Below are 18,941 nucleotides of genomic sequence, written 5' to 3'. Positions count from 1 at the left end.
TTTAGGTGACAAATGAGCAAGGAATGCATGCAAATGTTTATCTGAAGCTCAATAGGACTTAGCAGTCTTAAAGTTTATAATATTATTAAATGCCTCGCAGAGTAGCCGTGGATTTAAGAATATTCCTAAAGTTAGGCATTGCTTCAGTGCTCAGCAGCATCAAACACCAAATTACTGTGCAAGGCCAACCAGATAGAGTGAATCTGAGGGAAGAGGTTACACTTCATCCCCAGAACAAGCTATTTAAAGCTCTAATGAATCTATCTTATGGTCAGGAAGAAACTAAACCTACATGTAAGTAGTTGGCATTCATCAGCTTATAATTCTATTAATAGCATCTACAAAACCACAAATATCCCCAGTGCTCACAAGGAAATTTTATTGGTGTTCTCACAGTCTAACAAGCTTTAAACCAGCATGAAATTAAATATAGAAATGTTAGGTCAGTCTAGACAGCACTGCAGCTCCCCAGCGTGGCTGACTGGTAAGGAAGGGAGTTCAGAGAGCAGTGGAACCTCCCACATTTTTGGTTCATTCCTGATGTTATCAGTTAAAAAGTCCTGGCTATCATCATGTTTTCTACATTGTTTTTTGATTTATATGTAGAATCTGCACCCAGGCATGAGGACTGTTCTTTTTAAAAGCAATTAGAAACAGTTGCACTGCTTCAGTCTGCTGGGGGAGCACAGTGCCAGTGGAACTGCTCAGGACCTTCCTGCAGGAGTGAGACCTTTGTGTGGCCCGAGAGAAATGGCGACTCAGGAATTTCTATTTTGTGTCCCTTCACTTCATCCTTCCCAATGCCAGCTCCTTTTTCACTCTTCTGCTCTGCTGCTCTAGCATGGAGTGCAGGAAGCAATCTCAGCTGAAGTACCATTGAGCATCTTCTGAGAACAGCTTTTGTGTTCCTCCAGGAAGGGTTTGAAGTGTCCTTGGGAGTGGCATTTTCCACAGGTGGGAGCACTCTGTGAAAACTTAAAAGTTTCAGAGTAGTTTGGACCAAACAGATCAAGCACATCCATTTCTTTATGCCTTACAGCTGCTGGATTTTTCACATCTTCAAGATTCCACACACAGTGTTCTCTTTATTGGTGCATTCCTTATTTCACCCTGGAATGTTTGTACAGTGCAACTTGTTACATATTCCCATTTTAGTGCCGTATGTTGTAGGATAATGTTTAGACTTCCTAGACGGGGTTGAAATCTTCCTTGTCTGGAGCTGTGTAAGCTCTGGCACCTGCACTTTACTTGCCATCTGATTTTGATTGATTTCTTGTGTTCTTGGCTCCTTGACCTGTGTGGTTGTCAGGAGATTGCAACAGAAGTGGCCCTTGTTGGGAGCTCCATTTGCCTGGCGCTGCTCTGCTTGTTTTTGCAGCTGGAAGCTGGCAAGTGGATCGGTTTTATCCCGAGATAATCAGGTTAATCTGACCTCTGGTGTGGTCACTCGTGGGCACTGCTCCTGCCCTCAGGAAGGACGCTGCCCTTCACACCTTCTCTTCACCAGGGGTGTAAAAGTGATGGGGGAGAACATCCCCAGATGTGAAGGATTTCGGGGAGGTCGGACGTGACGCTTGACCGATCACCGACCTCGGATTATCCACATCCAGTTTGCATGGATAGGGCAGAGCCTCCTGTCCAGGAGCAGCCACTGGGCTCAGGAGGTGGGGAAGGAAGGGCTGTGAGGGAGCTCTGGGAGCTGGAAATGGGAGAAAGGACAGAACTGGGAGCTTGGAGGCAAAAATGAGGAGAGAGCGAAAAGGGGCTGGAGGAAGGATAGAGTCTGTGCAGGGGTTTAAAAATAAGAATTAATTTAATGAATAAGAAGAGAGTCGTGCGTGTGGAAAAATGGATGTGAAATGACCAAGTAGAAAGGAAAGAAAAACTGTGAGAAAGGTGAAGAAATGAACAAATTAAAAAAAAACCCAAAACTGAGAAGACCATTTGCTCTTTAAATATAAGGAATCTAAATAATCACAGTGAACCACTGCCTGACCAATAGAACTTTACAATGAAAAAATATTAAAATCAAATATGCAACTAGCATATTTTTATGTCTAAAATAATTAGCTAGCACTACTGAGACCATTTGCAGTTGATAGAAAGCCCTGTGGTTATTTTATAACATGGCATGAAGACTGAGTCACAAGGACTCTTATTAGAAAATGGGATCTGGGGACATCCTCAAGTGCATTTATTCAGATATTTGCATGAAAAGCTGTGTTAAAAGTTCTAGGACTGAAAGAGTCCCAGTCCTGCTGGATGTTACTTAATCCTTGTTAAAAAAATTCAATCCTAAAAAAGAGCAGAACTAACTATATAAGAAAAATACTTTAAATTTTCTTTATAATTTTCTTCACAAAAAGGAGATGTATCTGTATCTGGGTATTTTTCTTTTCCACTGTGTTAATTGTTTTGTGGGTTTGGTTTTTTTTTTTTAGCTTATGCTCTCCAGAAGTCTTAAGCCAATCACTTAAGAGGCAACAGAGACAGTTAATGATTAACCAATAAATTATGTGTGAGCTTCATCATAGTGTAAGGCAGATTCACAAGGTCATGAACGGAGGTAAACTCTTACAATTCTATTTTCTTGTTGATACTGTGTCTTCGTTTGGATCCCAGTATTTAAAACCAAAAATAAACAAAGAACAACAAAACAAAACCCAAAACCCCAGAAACCAAAAACCCAACCACAAAGCACCTTTGCCAAGGGTCCCATCTCAGTTTAGCAGAACTTGCAGCCCTTTGGAAATTAATCACTGATCTTTGTTTGACATCAAATGTCCTTGATACAACTCTGTGAATCACACACAACTTTCATTTTAATAGATAAAGACTGTATAACCTGGTTAAGTGAAGATAATATTTGATACAGAAATCATTACCATTGTTCTTCAACAAAATAGTTATTTTTTTTATATATATATACACCTCAGGCATATTACCTAATTCTAATGTGGCACTTCTAGAAATGTGACTAAGATACTTTCTTGGGGAAATAAGTAAAGTCTGAGTTAATCTCCAGTGTGAAATGGTGTGGGAAGGTATTTTTAAATTATAAGTGTGCAGAGCAACTGTCTCACGCAAGGCTCACAGACTGTCAGTGTAAATACCATTGTCAGATTCGTGCAGTCACATAAGATTATTAAACTTGGGGGTGATATTCTCATGTAACACCTACACAGTTCATCAGCTTCAGGGGAGCTGCACAGATACAAATGAGAGTAGAAGTTGACCTTTCCAATCCACGCACTGAGTCACCACTTCACCTCCAGAGCTGATGTAACCGTAATGCACTTCGCCTTTACATCCATTTTATCTGCCTGCAATGCTCATTACTAAATATAAACCTGTTCTGGAAAGTTAAAGTGGACATGTGACAGGGGCCACTTTGGATAAGCCCCAGCACTCAGACACTCTGCCCTATTAATGGTTCCACCGTGGTTGTGCCTAATGCTCCCCAGCGCCCGTGTTTGCTTTCTCCTGGATTACCTGGGCTCCAGACAATCAATAAATGCAGCAGAAAAAAAAAAAAAAAAAGCTCCTGGTTCACTGCCTGCTGCAGTTCTCCCTTTTTCTTTCAAACAATTTAAATCTCAACAGAAGAGGGGGACCAAACGTCTCAGCTCAGTTAGCTGGAAAATCTCAGGCATCAGGCGGATTTTTAGATGCAGTTTGGCACGGCAGAAATGTCAGGGGCAGTCGGTTTACGGAGGCAAACGAGAGGCTGCCTCTCGAATTTTTGACGTCAGCTGGAAGATGCAGAGACAGGTCAACAAAATGTTATTAGGACAATGTTAATTAGGAGAAACCTTTATCCTGTGACCGTGCTGTTTGAATCTGCCAAGGGAGAGGAATCCGCAGGAATGAAAACAATGCCCGAGCACCATTTCCTAAGCCTGTCAACGTTAATTGTAATTTAAGACCTTCTGCTCTTCTTACCCTGCAATAGAGCAACACGAGCTCTAGAATTTAAATGATGGGGTCTCTATTCCTGCTGGCACCTTCAAAATTATCTTGCCATGAAAATACTATTTTCCAGCGAGAAGATAAGAGGTATTTCTTTAAAGGGGGTAGCTAGGTCGACACTAATGACTTCTGTGTCAGCTCTGTTACTGACAGTAGTATTTAGAAAAGAGCCTTGGGTGGTGTCCTTAACAGAGCACTGTAAATGCAGAGACGGATTAGACTTTGAAACTTAACATGTTCAAAATTTTGGGAACTAAATTAGGATGGAGAGGGGGTGGTGTAAGGCTGCTACCACTGCATACATTAAAGCAGAGTCTCTGTGTGTGGTTCTGCTTGCTCGCTTCTGTGGATTGAAGCTTTTGCTGTGCACAATTATTTACAGTAGGCAAACCCAAAAGGACTTCCTTTTACAAATGGGGTCTGATGCTTCCCACTGTCAACTTGTACCACAGTTTCCACAACACAGAAGGATGCACAAGGCTGCAGGCTATTTGAGGGAATATGTGTGTGTGTATTTGTTAAATTTCAGTGCTCAAAACTTTCATTTACTGTGTCTGTCTTAAATTCATCAGAGGGGGAAGAGCAGCCTAGTAGTAAGGACACCCTCAGAAAGTGAAAGATGTGGGTAAGAATTCCAACAGCTTCACCCTTGGCAAGTGAGCAGGAGTAAAAAGAAAGCAGGAGCATCCTCTGATTCAGTGAGACATGCTGGGAATGTTCAGATCAAGAGAAAAAAAAAGGGAGAAATACCTTTGTTACAGATTCTGGTGGCATTTACACAGTGACAGTGCTCAACAGAGACAAGGCTGGGGTGTCCCTGTGTGTGTCAGAACTTGAGGTGTCTGCAGGAAACAGCAGGTGAAAATGTGAACGCCCCCAGGACTAGTGGTGAGTTGATGTTCTGGATGTTTTAAGTACCATTTAATTCTGATTTTTAAAACCTATAAATGGCTTTGTTCCACTCTTACTCCATAAGGGTCACCTGTGAAATTATTCACAGCAGACATGCATTTATATCAAGTCTCTTTCTACCCTTTTCCCCACTATTCACACACACACACACACAGTGCTCTCATTCTCTTGCAGGGTTAAAGAACTGTTGTTTTTTACCCGACTATGACAAGAGCAGAACTCAAGTGACATTTCTGAACTCTGTTCTCATGCTGTCAGTCAGTTTATATGGCTGTCCATCTGTATCTCATGTTGGCTTGACCTGGCTAGTCCAAAGCTTATTGTGTTGCTTTGGGGTTTTTTTTCTTTCTTTTTATCACTCTTTTTTCTTTTTTATGCTACTATTTCCTTTATGACCTTTGAGGAACCTGTATTTTAAACTTGGTTACGTGAACTACATCACCTGCAATCACCAGTGAAGAAAGAAGTTGGGGGTTTTTTTGTTCCATGAAATAGTACCAGGGTTGTGGGAGGAAAGAGGAGGCCAGGGAAAGCCAAAAAGCAGGAGTATTACCCAAGTTTATGGTAAGAAGAAGTTAGGCAACTACCATTACCAGAAGAGGGAAGTGAAACTTTACTAAGGTGCCCCAGTTGTGTAAAGCACAGTGGAAACTAAATTATTCCGAAGTCTTGTTCCCCATCCATGCCACAAAGACACCCAAACCTGACTGAATGTGTTATTGGGTTTAAACCAATTTAGTGTATTAGTTCCGATAGTTTCACAATGGTTTAAAAATGCCAAGACTTTGCATATCAATGTAAAAAAGAATGTTCTTACTCTTTACTTGTTTTAAAGTGAAATCAGCACAAAGAAGTGGTAATTCCTTAGCAAATGTTATGACAGAGAAAAATTACTCTAAAAATGATTCAAAAGGATATAACCTGAAAACCTGTTTGAACAATTATTTGGGTCGGTTCTTTTTCTCCCCCAAATTAAGTGTGAGTAGATGAAAACCTGATTTTCCTGAAATACTAATTTCTGTGAGGGATGGCGTTAAAGGACAAATGAGACAATTTTAAGATCCTGGGCTAATGAATTGAGATGTAATTATTTATGTTATTCGTATTTGATTTTTCAAAACCTATGATCAGCCTATGAATATGAGACAATGGCACGACAAAGCTTAATGGTGTCAAATTTAACACTGATGAGCAGAAATTTTTATTCCCTGCTTATGAACCATCTGTCATTAAAAACATTTGGAACCCAGCAGCAATAATCTAGGATTTTTTTTCATACTTATTAGTAAAGGAATTAAAGCTGATAGTTCTAACAGAGGCAGCGAATAACTCTTCCCTGTGTTCTAGTGGCTTTTTAGCACTTGGTCCTTATCGGGTTTACTTGTCCCGTTCTTAATCTCATCAGCCGCATTTCCACTGCCCAGACTGTCAAAGGAACACCAAGTGCTGCAGATAAAATGCTCGAGGTGTAAAAAGCTCCTGCTCAGAAGCTAAATCAGAATCACATGTCAACACAGTTCAGGCTCAGGCTCTGGCAGGACGGTTGGATCATTGTTTTTAATGCAATTTACTAATTAAAAATGAGTCCCAGATTACGGAAAGTCTGGAATGAAGCGGCTTACTAAAATGGTGGTTTAGCGCCTTGAACTGGCTACACCAGAGTCTGCTCGTCATTAAACTGTAATTCAGCTGAATATTGCTCGGCAATTGCCAAACGCTCTTCCGACAAGAACCACCGGGGTTTGTGTGTCACAATCGTCCCCCCGTGTTTCGGCCGGAGCTGTTCGAGCGCCGGGGGCGATGAGCGGCAGGACTGCGGCAGGTGCCTTTTATTCGGCAGATGTACAGTAAACGCATTACAGCAGATTAGCTGGATTTCTTCCTTTAAATGTACACTGCGAGATCCAAGTTGCCAGCCAGCTGTTTCTTATCGGCCCGTGTAATCTCCCCGAGCCCGGCTTTGCCTCTTTCTCCCGCAGCTATTTCTGTAGCGGGTCGGGCGAGCGAGAGCGCCGCTATGAATTTTAATGTTTCCACTGGGGAATCCCTCCCGCCTCCTCTTTTTGGATGAGATCCTCGAGGAAAGACCCAGAACACAGCGAGGAGGCGGAGGAGGAAGAGGAGGAGAGGGCCGGCGTAGCCGCGGTACTGGGGGGAGCCGCGGGGTGTGATCAGGGGCCGTGGCGAGGCGGGCAGGGGTGGGAGCCATGGGCAGGGAAGGATGGCTCGGGGCGTGTGTCGCTGCCTGACCGCGGCACGGCAGCAGCGGCAGCAGCCGGAGCAGCGCGGCCCCGCCGCCGCCCCCGCACAGATGCACCCGCCGGCATCCCCCGGGGCCGGCCGCGACCTGCACAGCGCCGAGGCGATCCCGCCGGCTCCGGGCGACGGGCAGAGCCCGCGGACCGGGCGCTGAAGCCGCCTCGCCACCCGCACGAGAGGAGGAGCCGCGGGTGCCGCGCCAGCCGCCGGCCCCGCCGCCGCTCCCGCCGGCGCCCCATGGATAAGGCGGGCTCGCTGCACAGCTCGGTGCCCGCGCCGCCGCCCCGGCTCTACCTGCCGCGCAACTTCAGCTGCAGCGCCTGCCTCTATGGCAGCCTGGCCGAGCAGTGCAGGGCGGGCTGCAGCCCCGACGGCGACGCCGCGCCCACGCCCGTGGTGCGGGAGGCGGCGGGCGAGAAGCCGCCGCAGACGCGGGGCCGGGAGCCCACGCTGCCCGCCGTGCCCCCCAGCCCCACGCAGCGCCGCCGCGCCAAGTCGCTGCCCACGCCCGGAGACCGCAGCCTGCGCCCCGCGCTGCAGCACAGCCCGTCGCGCCGCAAGACCGTGCGGTTCGCCGACTCCCTGGGGCTGGAGCTCACCTCCGTGCACCTCTTCTGCGAGGCCGACCTGCCGCGGGTGCCGCTGCCCGCGCCGCCCACGCCGCGCCCCGCAGACCTGCTCAAGACCAGGAAGCCGCCGGCGCTGGGTGACCTGGAGCCGGTGCTGTTCGGGCCGCCGCCGCCGCTGCTGGAGCCGCTGTTCCCGCCGCAGCCCGGAGCCAGCCCGGGCTTCGTGGAGCGGGTGCGGCAGCACAAGGTGAGGCTGGAGTGGGTGCGGGCAGAGCCCGCGGGGCTGCGCGGAGCCGTGCGCGTCCTCAACCTCGCCTACGAGAAGGTGGTGTCGGTGCGGTACACGCTCAATGCCTGGGCCAGCTGCGCGGAGGCTCCCGCCGCGTACCAGCCGCCCGGGCCGCCCGACGGCATCACCGACCGCTTCGCCTTCCTGCTGCCCCTGGGCGCTGCCGCCGCCGAGGCCACGCTCGAGTTCGCCGTCCGGTACCGCGTGGCCGGGGCCGAGTACTGGGACAACAACGAGGGCAAGAACTATCGGCTGCGGGCCCGGCAGCGCGTCCCGCCCGGCACCGGCCTCCCGCAGGACCCCGACAGCTCCGCCTGGATCCACTTCATCTGAGCCGGGGGGCCGGGGGGATCCCCCCGCCCGGGGGCTGCCCCGCCGCCTCCCAGAGAGCCGCCGGGAGGGCTTTTCCCGAGTTCTGTTCCCAGCGGGATGATTTGGCTTTCCGGGGTCGCTGGCGATGCCGGGGGACCCTCGCTCCCCTCACGGGGGGTCGGGCGCGGGTTCCCCTCAGTCCGCCGAGCGCTGTGGCGGCCACCAAAGCAGCATCTGCCGGGGGGGGCTCGGGGAATGGGCGGGATTGACCGGCCGGGACCGGGATCCTTGGATGCACATGCTTCCAGGTGCCAGAGGGGCTGCTGTCGCCTCAGCAGGTGACCCGGAGGGCAGGGTCACAGGGCACCCCTCCAGCCGTCCCATTTGCCTAATCCTGCTCAAGCAAAGCCCGGCTCTGGCGAGGGGCTGGGTCTGCGCTCCCCCTCTCGTGTCAGTTTGGGGTTAAGGGCCTCATAATGGAGGGCTGAGGGACAGAATAGTTTGCAACCCAAAAGGACAAGAGCGGGGATGCCCCAAGGTGTAGCTGTGTTTCATCATGCTGTAAAAATGTTTGGTTTAAAGCAAAAATTTTTTTTTTTTTAATTTTGAACCCTATTTCGTGTATTTAAACATACTTAGAAAGAAAAAAAAATAGCGTCACAGCCTAATTGAAATGTCACTCACGGAGAGATTTTAAAGAGAAAGTGTTTTGGTTTAGGATTCGTGTGGTACGTTGGTGGAAGGGGTTGGCAGGGTCTGGTGTTTGTTTCTGTAGGATTGGGCCTGTGAAGCTGCTTGTGTTCAGGTCAGCAGGAAAGTCGTGGGATTGCACCGAGGGAACTAGAGACTACAAGAGTTAAATCCATAATTCTGGTCTGCATCACAAGCAACACTTTCATTTTTATTCCTGTTGACGGTTTAACTTAATTTCTTAAGGTGTGTCAGGGCAGGGACCTCCTTTCTGAAAAATTAAGTGCTCCAAATTTTTCATAATAATTTCAGTAAGGGACAGATTTCACAAATCTAGCAAAGTTTAGTCAGACAAATCGAAGAAAGTTGCACCTTGCCATATAAATATTACAGAGTATGCTGACTTCTGCCTTCAAAGGTATGTTTTAAATATATTTTTAAATTATATTAGCAGTAAACATAGCATTTTCCTTTTAAAACTCGAATTTTCGGGAGTTCAGCTGAGTACAGGTTGTGCTGGTGCCAAATCTGGGTGCTGATTTTCCAGGACTGAGGTGTGTGCGTGTTTGCAGGAGAGGGACCTCTGCAAATACAACTTCTGAGAGTGGCAAAACCAATGTCAGCGTGATCTGCTGGTTATGAAGGGCTGTAAGGTCAGGCCTTTGAGGTTTTGGACCTTCTGTACGTTGTTAATGAATGAAATGTGATTTTTAACTTCATTTTTATGTTCCTTGAAAGAGTTAAGTGTCCCAAGCAGCTTGAGTAATGTCTGGAGTAATGAGTTCTCACAGAACCTTTTGACTTCGGTGGGAATTGAGAGCACTTTAGTCTCCTGAGGGTTTGGTTCAGTCAGAATAATTAAACTTCTAAATTCTGGGGGAAAAAGAGGTCTGGAAAGTTGATGGGAAAAGAGTATTTAATTTAATTTCTCTGGATCACTGTCTCTGATTTAATGGAAGTAATAGCAAGACTGCTTTCTGTAGTACTGGTAACTTGGTTTTAATTTCCCAGGCAGTTTTCTAATCCCTGTGTTTTTAATGAAACAGAATATAAGAGAAATGTACTGTCAGCATCTCCTGAGGATTTCACATTTTAGAATATTAAGGTCCCCATCTTGTAATACAGTAATCCTATAAGTTGCTAGAACATGGATATAAAGCTAGAATTGCACAACTAGGGTCTTAAAATGCTCATGATTAAAGCATATGAAGTGGTGTATTTGATTAAAAAAAGCCCAAGTGTCTTTTAGTTGAAATTATATTTTTTTTATAAGAGCCTTAATACTGGAGAGAAGGAAAAGGACTTGTCTCCATTTGAAAGCACTTTGAAATCTGTAGAAATACAGCAAAACATCTTTTATTTATGTGTTAGAGCTTTCCAAAGCACTTTTTGCTCGGCCTTTTTCACCCAAAGAGTGAACCAACAGCTGGAGGGTTGGACAGACTAAAATGCTTGGAGAAAAAAGTAGTTTCTGTGCATTTTAGATCAACTGATGCTGTAACTTTGCTCATGAAGTTCTAACAAACTTTAGAAACACAAACAGGGCTAAGACCATTTTTACCAGTGAATAATTCCACAGCTCCAAAATTATTTTCCAGTGAATGGCAGTTTTCATTGTCATTTGATTTATGCAGCATCTGCAGGTCTCTAAAAATTCTCTAAAGGTCTCTAAAAAGTTTTAAAAATCTCCTTCTAACACCTGTGGCTTAAACTCTTTCAATTTGGGATACCCAAGTGGATTACATGCACCAAATACACTGGGAGGTTGTTGTGTTACCCTTTATTTTTTTATCACGATTTAGGTGAAATTACTGTTGCTCTTGGTTGAAATTTTGCAGTCAGAATTGGGCTATGGCTTTACAATACTGTTCAAAGGTCACTGTTCTTTTATTTATGGCTGCCTTTGCCACAGACAGATCTGAATATTAAAACTTTAGGGGTTGTAGAACACCAGAAGAATGTCCTGTAAAACAGTTCTCCTGAGCTTTCAAGCGGTTCAGCCTGACCTAAACCTGAATTTTGTGAGTAACTTCAGGGGCTTGGACTCGATCCCAGATTATGGATAACATACATGCAAGCCCAGTAACAGACATGGCCTTTCTGGAAGCATTTAGGAACAGCTCCTTTTCCAAGCTGGAAAGGTGAGGCTGCACCAGCAGCTTTGACTGGAGGATGCTCTTGATGAGCTCTGTGGAAGAAGATTAAGGTGTTTTAATAGAAATTATCAGTGGTACATGCCACAGTTGCACCCCTTCAATTACACATTTGCTGTTCTATCACATGAATTTATTTCCAAGCAAGACTCACTCAGATTTCCAACCACATGTTTTGGTTGCACTGGCCATGAGTGTTTTGTCCCTTGGCAGCATTCCTGTAGCTTCCAGTCCCTTAGATTTCGACCTGATGCCATCTATGTGTGGCTTGCTGGAAGCATTGTGATAAGTGGAAATGAAATGAAAATATCAAATGATATTTATATAATATTTACATAAACTTTGAGGAGAAGAAACCCACATTTTTAACCGTTTTTAAGTTGGCAGGACACCCATCCTTTTAATGGGAGCACGAGCAAAACCGCTTTTTATAATCATATTTCTGAAGAATGTTGTTCAGCAGAAAGAACTTTCACAAGCAAAGTAAAATATCTGAAGATTTTCAAGCCAACCTTCTGCTGGAAACATGTCACCTCTTTGCATTTTTATTTGCATGGATGGAGCTCATGGCACCTCCCTTTCCAAGTGATTCCAGAGTGGTTTAGGCAAGGCCATGATCCTTGGGTCCTGTGCTTCACTCTGAAGTGAATTATTCACTGCTTATATCTCTGCAGATGTAAAAGTGTGTCTGGCATTTCTGGTGCAAAGCTGTAGCTTTATGGGACGTGCCATGTTACTGTGTGTGCACTATAATGTTAATTTATACAGCCAGTCAAGTTGTACTGTATGTCTGACAGGGATGTTTGCTGCTTCCCACTTGAACTGGCAGGTTTTTGCATGTGACTCCATGCCTTTCGTGGCACTATTAAATTTACCCTAATTATTAGAGAACCTAAAAGGAATCAGAACTATTGACTGTAAATGGAATTTCAGCTAGCTAAGCATATTATTTATAAGCATAAAACTGAAACTGTCCTACTCATTTTCAATAAGTATACATAATTTCAGGTAAATTCATTTTTTTTTTAACCTTTTACCACTTGCAAGCAACTTTTTGCTGTGAATGTGCGTGCCTCAGAATCTCAGAAAACAACAGAATAAGTGCACACTCTCTGTTGCTTCAGCAGATGTGAGGGGAAAATGTATCACTTGAATGAACAGATGTCTGCTCATGCAGAAGCATCACCCCTTTACAGAGACATGAAATGTTTTTCCATAGAGCCAACAGGCAAGCAGCTGCTAATTTTAATAAAAAGTAGCCCTACAGAAATACTCAGAATCTGATATTTAACATATTATTGAGTATATATTAAAATTTTTACGTGCCTTTCAGCATTTCCTAGGAAGAAATCTCCCGTGTTCCTTAGCTCTCCCACCAGAAGTCCAATACTTTGTCATTAAAATGAAATTTATACTAAAATATAATAATCTATTCTAATTCCTGACACATTCTCAGCTGTGCCAGACATCCTGAAGCTGTAGCAGCAGGAAGAATTCGATTATATTTTCCCATATTACAATGAAAGAAATGTCAGTCAGAAATATGTCTTCCTGATACACCTCTACAGTTGCATAGTTAATTAAAAAAAAAAATCTGTGACTATAGTTGATATAACAAGATATATTTATTGTATATATTCACCTCTTGCACAGATATTCTAAATATATATTCTGTCTGAAACCAGAAGTTCTAGTTTTTTATGAAATCTGTTTGTGGAGACGTGGTCTCTTCAGCTTTTACTGTTATTTATCTGATGCTGCATAATGAGTATCATTAAAACTTTGGGATGGATTTTGTCTGTCTGCAGAGGTCATATCATGACATTAAAGTGCTCACTGCAGGGAGGAGCTGAAGAAAATTACTTTTACCTTCCAGTTCCACTGCATGGCTTTTTGGGAAATCCTCAGTGCACATGTTTGGAGAGGATGGAAGGATTATTGAATGACTGAAAGTCTTTTTTGAGCACCGAGAGGAAGGTTTTTCCATCATAAATAGTTTAAGGCAAGAAGTAAATGTAATCTGTGTCGTTGTAAAATGAATCCCTCAGCCTTATGTGGAGCTGGTCAGTGTTTTGTTTAAAATGGAAGGTGGTGGCGTATTTCAAAATGAAACATGTTCAGGGAAACACACCTGTTTCGAAGGAATGTTTTCTCAGGTTCAGCTTATTATGAGAGAATTGCCCCAAAATAAATTAGATTACTTCCCTACATCGCTGTATGGACTTGAATGTAGGTCTTCCATGATCAGAGTGGATGCTGAGCTATAAAACCATTGGCTATTGCTTGGATTCTTTCTTTATCCAACCTATAAATATGACTTTTTACTTTACAGAGAGGAGTTTTGACCCTGAGTGTCCCCATCTCACGGGAATATCCTCTTCATTCAGCTCTGCTGTTGAGAGAGGTCTGATTTTAATTTTATGCCACGTAAGAAGATTATTTTCCATTACATGTTTGGAGGGGAAGGCAGGAAAACTGTTTTCCTTGCGGTTTTAGTTTTACAACATGAAACAGTAGCATGCAGCCTGAAAATTGCTTGAAATAACATATGCACTAGTGATTCCAAAGAATAGAGCTAAGAGAAATGTCCAGTGTGAGATGTGCTTTTTTAAAAACATATGTGCTTTGGTCTAGTAAGGCAGGGAGAAAGTCCTAGTCTCCAGTGCAAGTGTATTAATGCCAGGGATTTCTTTCTATGCAATTCTATGGTGCACCTGGGTTTTTTTAGGGGTTAACTTGACTGGTGTAGTTGATCTTATCAGTGTGTTGTGTGTAGAATATTCTGTTAAAAGTGTCATTAAGGAAATTGTGTGTCTTAAATGGTGTTATAACTTTAGGCTCTTTTTTTTTTTTTGTCCGATCTGACTTCACTAAATCATAATAATGCTCCTCCTAAAAGTACCAAGACAATATTTCATCAAACTGCATAACCAAGGCTCACACGTTACACTTTAAACCACCTTCTAGGACAAAATGTTGTGTTACTGTTGTGAGTTTTAAACTCTTTTTGTATTTCTCTATCTTAAAAAAGCCAAATTGTATTATCCTTTTAAACTCAAGGAGCTAATGTGTAGGTTTTTAAAGCTGATCAGAAGCAGTAAAACTGAACTTGGTTGGGATTACTCATAAATCCAGTTTCTAAACTGTGGCACAACCTGTCCTGACTCCATGGAGGTGCACCCAGATGTGAAGTTCAGGTATTTTAAGGTTGATCCAAGCTGAGCTCTGCCTGGGTGCAAAACCTGCCAACATCTGGACATGAATACTTGTTGTAACCCAGGAAAATTCTGCTGTGACAGAGAATTGGAGTTCTTGGAATGGTTTGAACAAACCTAACTCCTCCCTTGTAGTGTCACACCAATGATTTCTCTCTGTAATGGAGATTCTGTCCTGTTGAGGGGAGTGTTCTTTGCAAGTTTTTAATACTGTTTCTTTGATTTAACTCTGTTTAAAAAAAAAAAAAAGTGTTACTTGACTGGTAAATTACTTTTGGTTGTAGTGTCTTCTGCAATGTTTTTATCTCACCAAACAATGTTTGTTTCTAATGTTTGTAAAAAAAAAAATGTAATATCACCAGAAGTCAAAAATCAATGTTTTCTAATAATGCCTTGTAACTTACCCAGCCTTACAGTACTTCAGACAATTTTCCACCAAAACGGCATCTAGTCACTGGTTGTCACAATTATGAAAAATATATATATATTTATAAACCTGTAGCTTCTAGCTGCCATTAAAGATTAATGATACAAATCACGAGCCACGTGGTGACTACAAACCTCATTATTTTTTTTTTTTAGAGCTGACAAACCATGATGTCTTTTTTTGTTGGCAGTCTGAAACAATTGTGTTCCAATGCACCTGCTGTGCTTGTGTGAAGACATGTTGGGATGTACCTGCACATCTGAAGCAAATATCTGATATTTGGGCCAGGTTTTCTGCCAACCTGTCTTAGGAGGGTTCTCAGTGGAAGCTGCATTTTTTCTTGTAGGAATATTACCATGTTTGAAGGAGACAGGGTGGGATTATCAGTGGGTGTAAATGTAATGTGACTGCTTTTCTTTAACCAGTACTTTCAAAGCCTTTTTTATAATGTGGGTAAAAGCCACATGGCCACGAGGAGAAAAAAATGTTTCGTGTTTATTCTCATGTAATTTGTACAACTTATTTTTCTATCCTCTTTCAGAAACATCTGCTTGGCTGTCTCATTATTAGTATTTTTTTTTGCATGTGTTTCTTTGGAAGGGCAAACTAATTAAAATTAGCCCTAGATTTCTTTTTTCCTTTTTAATTTTTTCCTTCCCCAGAGGGAATGTTTTCTGAGTTAACATCTACCTTATCTTTCCGTTCAAGTAAAAATGAACTCTCAGCCCACATAAATGACAGAATCTACAATTGTTTCATGAAGGTGCCATAATATAAATATTAGACTGTAATAGTTAGAATAATAGAGTGTATTTTCCCTTTTGTTTGGTGAGGCAGATGCTTTGAATTTAAAACTGCTGTTATGCTTGAGTGACCTTGAAGTAATGAGATTACAGTTCAGAGTGAAATTGTAATGAAGTCATGGTGGTCTAAAAAAAAACAAGAAAAGGAATAGTTTTATATTGTTCTTTAGTCTTGGATTCATTTTCCATTTTTTTCACTCCTGAATGGGACAAAATATGACTATGGTAATTCATCTGATGATTAATCAGAATTACTGTAGATAATCTTATTAATAACAAGTGTTAAAATGTGTGCAGTATTCAGGCAATTTTACTGTCGATAACAAACTCTATTTCCTAACGTCCCTCTCTGGCTGTTTCTTGGAGTCCACCAACAGTTTTTGGTGTGACCAATGAGTTGAACTGGCTCAGGGGATGTGTGGAATGCCAGGGCTCTCTCCAATGAGGGCTTGGCACCAACAGAGGCAGCAGGAACAGAGGGCAAGGCCAAAGAGGAGGAACAGGGAGCAAGGGCCTGTCTTTCAGCCTCAGGGAGCTGTGAGATCAGCTCGGGTTCTCCTGCAACCTCATCCCAGGAGCTTGGGCTGTTGTCATGACTGAGAGCTGCAGTCCCAACCCCTCCCTGACCTCTGGATGAATGTCTCTTCTTCCTTGGAACACTCCATGTATCCAGGGGCAGGTAGGGAGGAGAAACAGGGACTGGCTGTGCTGCTTCCAAAGCGTGTCCCTCTGCAAGGCTCCCCAGCAGAAATACTGCTGCAGGTCAGATAGAAGCAGGAATATATCAAAGCACCACGTTGTCCTTCAGTTACTCTTTAAACCTACGGAAGGTGAGGGAAGTTGACAACAAAACATTCCTATCAAGGCTTTGAACAGCCGAATTCTCTTTTATATTTGACACATTTACCAGGCAAGCTGGTGCAAGAAATGCCCCCTGGCCTAACAGAAAGCTGCAGAACTGTTTCAGTGGTAGATGGGGGTGATGCATTGCAGGAAGAAATGATGTGCAATGGTGATATTATCACCAGTTTTATCACTGGCTGTGCCTTACCAGTTGTGGCACAAGGGAGGGCTTCTCAGAACAGCCAGGAGTTGCCAAGAACACTTATTTCTGTTGTTTTCTCTTGATCCAGACCCGTGCAGTGAAGAAGGGAGATGGGTGATGGCTGCACAACAGAAGTACTCTTGGGTCTGAGAAGTGCAGACTCATCCTCCTGCCTTGTGGATTGACCTTCATGGTCAGAGAAAGGTATAAGTGCTGCACTTCCATTAAAATGCATCTCGAAGCAAAATACATTCAACAGCATAAATAATTGAATGCTATAACCAAATGACAAATAAAACAGCCTAATAGCAAAGGATGTAGGGTGCTTGTACTGCATTAAAATAGATCAGGTCTGAAGTGACTGAATTATGCTTTGTCAGGAAGAGAGAAACATCAATATAGTGGGGCAAACTCTGCCCCATCCAGATAGCACAGACTCAGTTCTCTGCCAAGGACTGTTCTTAGACTGTGTCGAAGTAGTGTGGGCAAAGTGGAGAAAATTACATTAAGGACACTCCTAAGCTGCTCTCAACATTTGTCTGTGCCATCTGCAGCATATCTTGCTGGTAATTCATGCTGATGGAGATTACTCGAGAGTCTTTTACTCTCGTCTCACATCCATGAGGTCCCATTCCCCGGGAATAGCTTGCCAAAGGATGTTGTTTTCCATTAGTTCAGCCACATGATGATGGGGGGGGGAATAAAACGAGGCTTAAGTTAATTCCTTTGTTACATATAGTGCTGTGGGAAGTGCGTTTTAAACGTTTTCAGTGAAGCGAGATGTGCTTAATATTTTTCCTGAGCTTGCAGTTGCCTCACGGGCAAGTGAGTGACCCCGAGGCTGAGGTGTCACTGCTGAGGTGTCACTGTGACCTGGGGACCAGGCTGGGCGTTCCTCGCCCCGTCTGGAACGATTTGAGTGCCACCGTGTGGTGAATTCAGGCGACGATTTCCATTTTTAATTGCGGTTATTTGGATCAGCGCAGGTCACCGTTCATGACCTGAAGCATTCCACCCACGGGTGACATCCTGTTATTTATTGATTTTGCGATATTCCTGGGGTTTCTTTCTCTTCTCCAAAATATCTAGTGCAGGGGGGTGCAAGTTCCTTTGCCTCTTGCTGTGTGATCTCCACACATCCCAGCTTTAAGCAAAAGAACATCCATTCTCCAGCTGCACACCATGAAAGGTTGAATTTCAGATTTTCTTTTCAGACAGTTGTCATTTACCCACACTCATATACTTAAACTGCTAATACAGTTTAAATGGGCAAAGTTTAAGGAAGAGACCAGATTTGCCAGTTTTTACTGTTCTCCAAGTCCCATAGGGCATTACAGAAATTACTGTTTTACTGATCATAATGAAAGCATACAAACATTTTTTTAAGGGAAAATGGTATAAAAATGCATTACAATGCTCTGGAGTAACCTTTAAAGGGGGATCCACAAGGGTCATGTATTACATAGCAATAAATGATGGGCCTGTTTCTCCCTAAAGCTGGGGAAAAAAAGGTGGAGGAAACAGTATCAAATAGGAATATTTTCCTGCATTCCTACCTCCATTTGCCTGAACTTGCTGTGTTGGACACAAACTTTCCCTTCCAAAGTGCACGGGGGGGGGGGGTGGAAGATCCCACCTGATGCAGGGAGTCCGTAAGAGGCTGGGATCAAGCTCCCAGCTCTCTGGGCCCTGGATGTTGTCACAGTAAATATTGCATGGCAGTGTGAATAATGGATAAGTACTGAGGGTTTTTAAAACATTTACACTGGGTTTACAAGAGCCTTTTGTTTAATCAACCACTGCCAAGTCAGAATTCCTATGGACCAGTCAAAATCTCTCTCCCCCTTAGTCACTGTGCAGTTTAACTCCTGTGGTGATGATGGAACTGTACTAAAGACACAGTTGATTCTCTCTTGGCAGGGCTTTGATCTCTGACTTGTGTAGGGAAAATCTTCTCCTAGGATTTAAAGCAAAAAAACTCCACCAAACCAATTACTTTGCCATCCCTTCAGATCATAAAAGAAACCCTCTTTTTACACATTAGAGAAGTTTCTGTATGACCAGCAGTGCATTTCTGCCTTTTAGAAGGGCTGTGATTCACATCCTTTTAGAAGAAGGAACTTTCAAAGGAATATGGATTTTGCCTGATACAAATTAAGCATTCCCCTGCTTCCTCTTAGATCAACTTAGTTTTGTGCTTAGCTGCTAACAACCATTTTAAAATCGTGGAAAGAGGTTTTAGACCAAAACTCTGCGGTATCATCGCGTTTTCCTGAAGTGCAGGTGTGTGCAACTCAA

General features: G+C 43.6%; 1 protein-coding gene and 1 pseudogene across 1 annotated transcript; one reads left to right on the top strand and one right to left on the bottom strand.

Moving 5' to 3' along the window:
- Positions 1–469: 469 nt before the first annotated feature.
- On the bottom strand, positions 470–7,379 carry LOC108500232 (annotated as a pseudogene).
- PPP1R3E (protein phosphatase 1 regulatory subunit 3E) lies at positions 7,378–8,331 on the top strand. Its single transcript, XM_017820960.1, has one exon. The coding sequence runs from the start codon at positions 7,378–7,380 to the stop codon at positions 8,329–8,331; it is 954 nt and encodes a 317-aa protein (XP_017676449.1).
- Positions 8,332–18,941: the final 10,610 nt, after the last annotated feature.

This window comes from Lepidothrix coronata, unplaced genomic scaffold, assembly GCF_001604755.1.
Source record: "Lepidothrix coronata isolate B3197 unplaced genomic scaffold, Lepidothrix_coronata-1.0 Scaffold87, whole genome shotgun sequence".
Taxonomy (NCBI): Eukaryota; Metazoa; Chordata; class Aves; order Passeriformes; family Pipridae; genus Lepidothrix; species Lepidothrix coronata.
The sequence above is the reverse complement of the archived record's forward strand: the minus strand, read 5'-3'. Positions and strand labels throughout refer to the sequence as shown.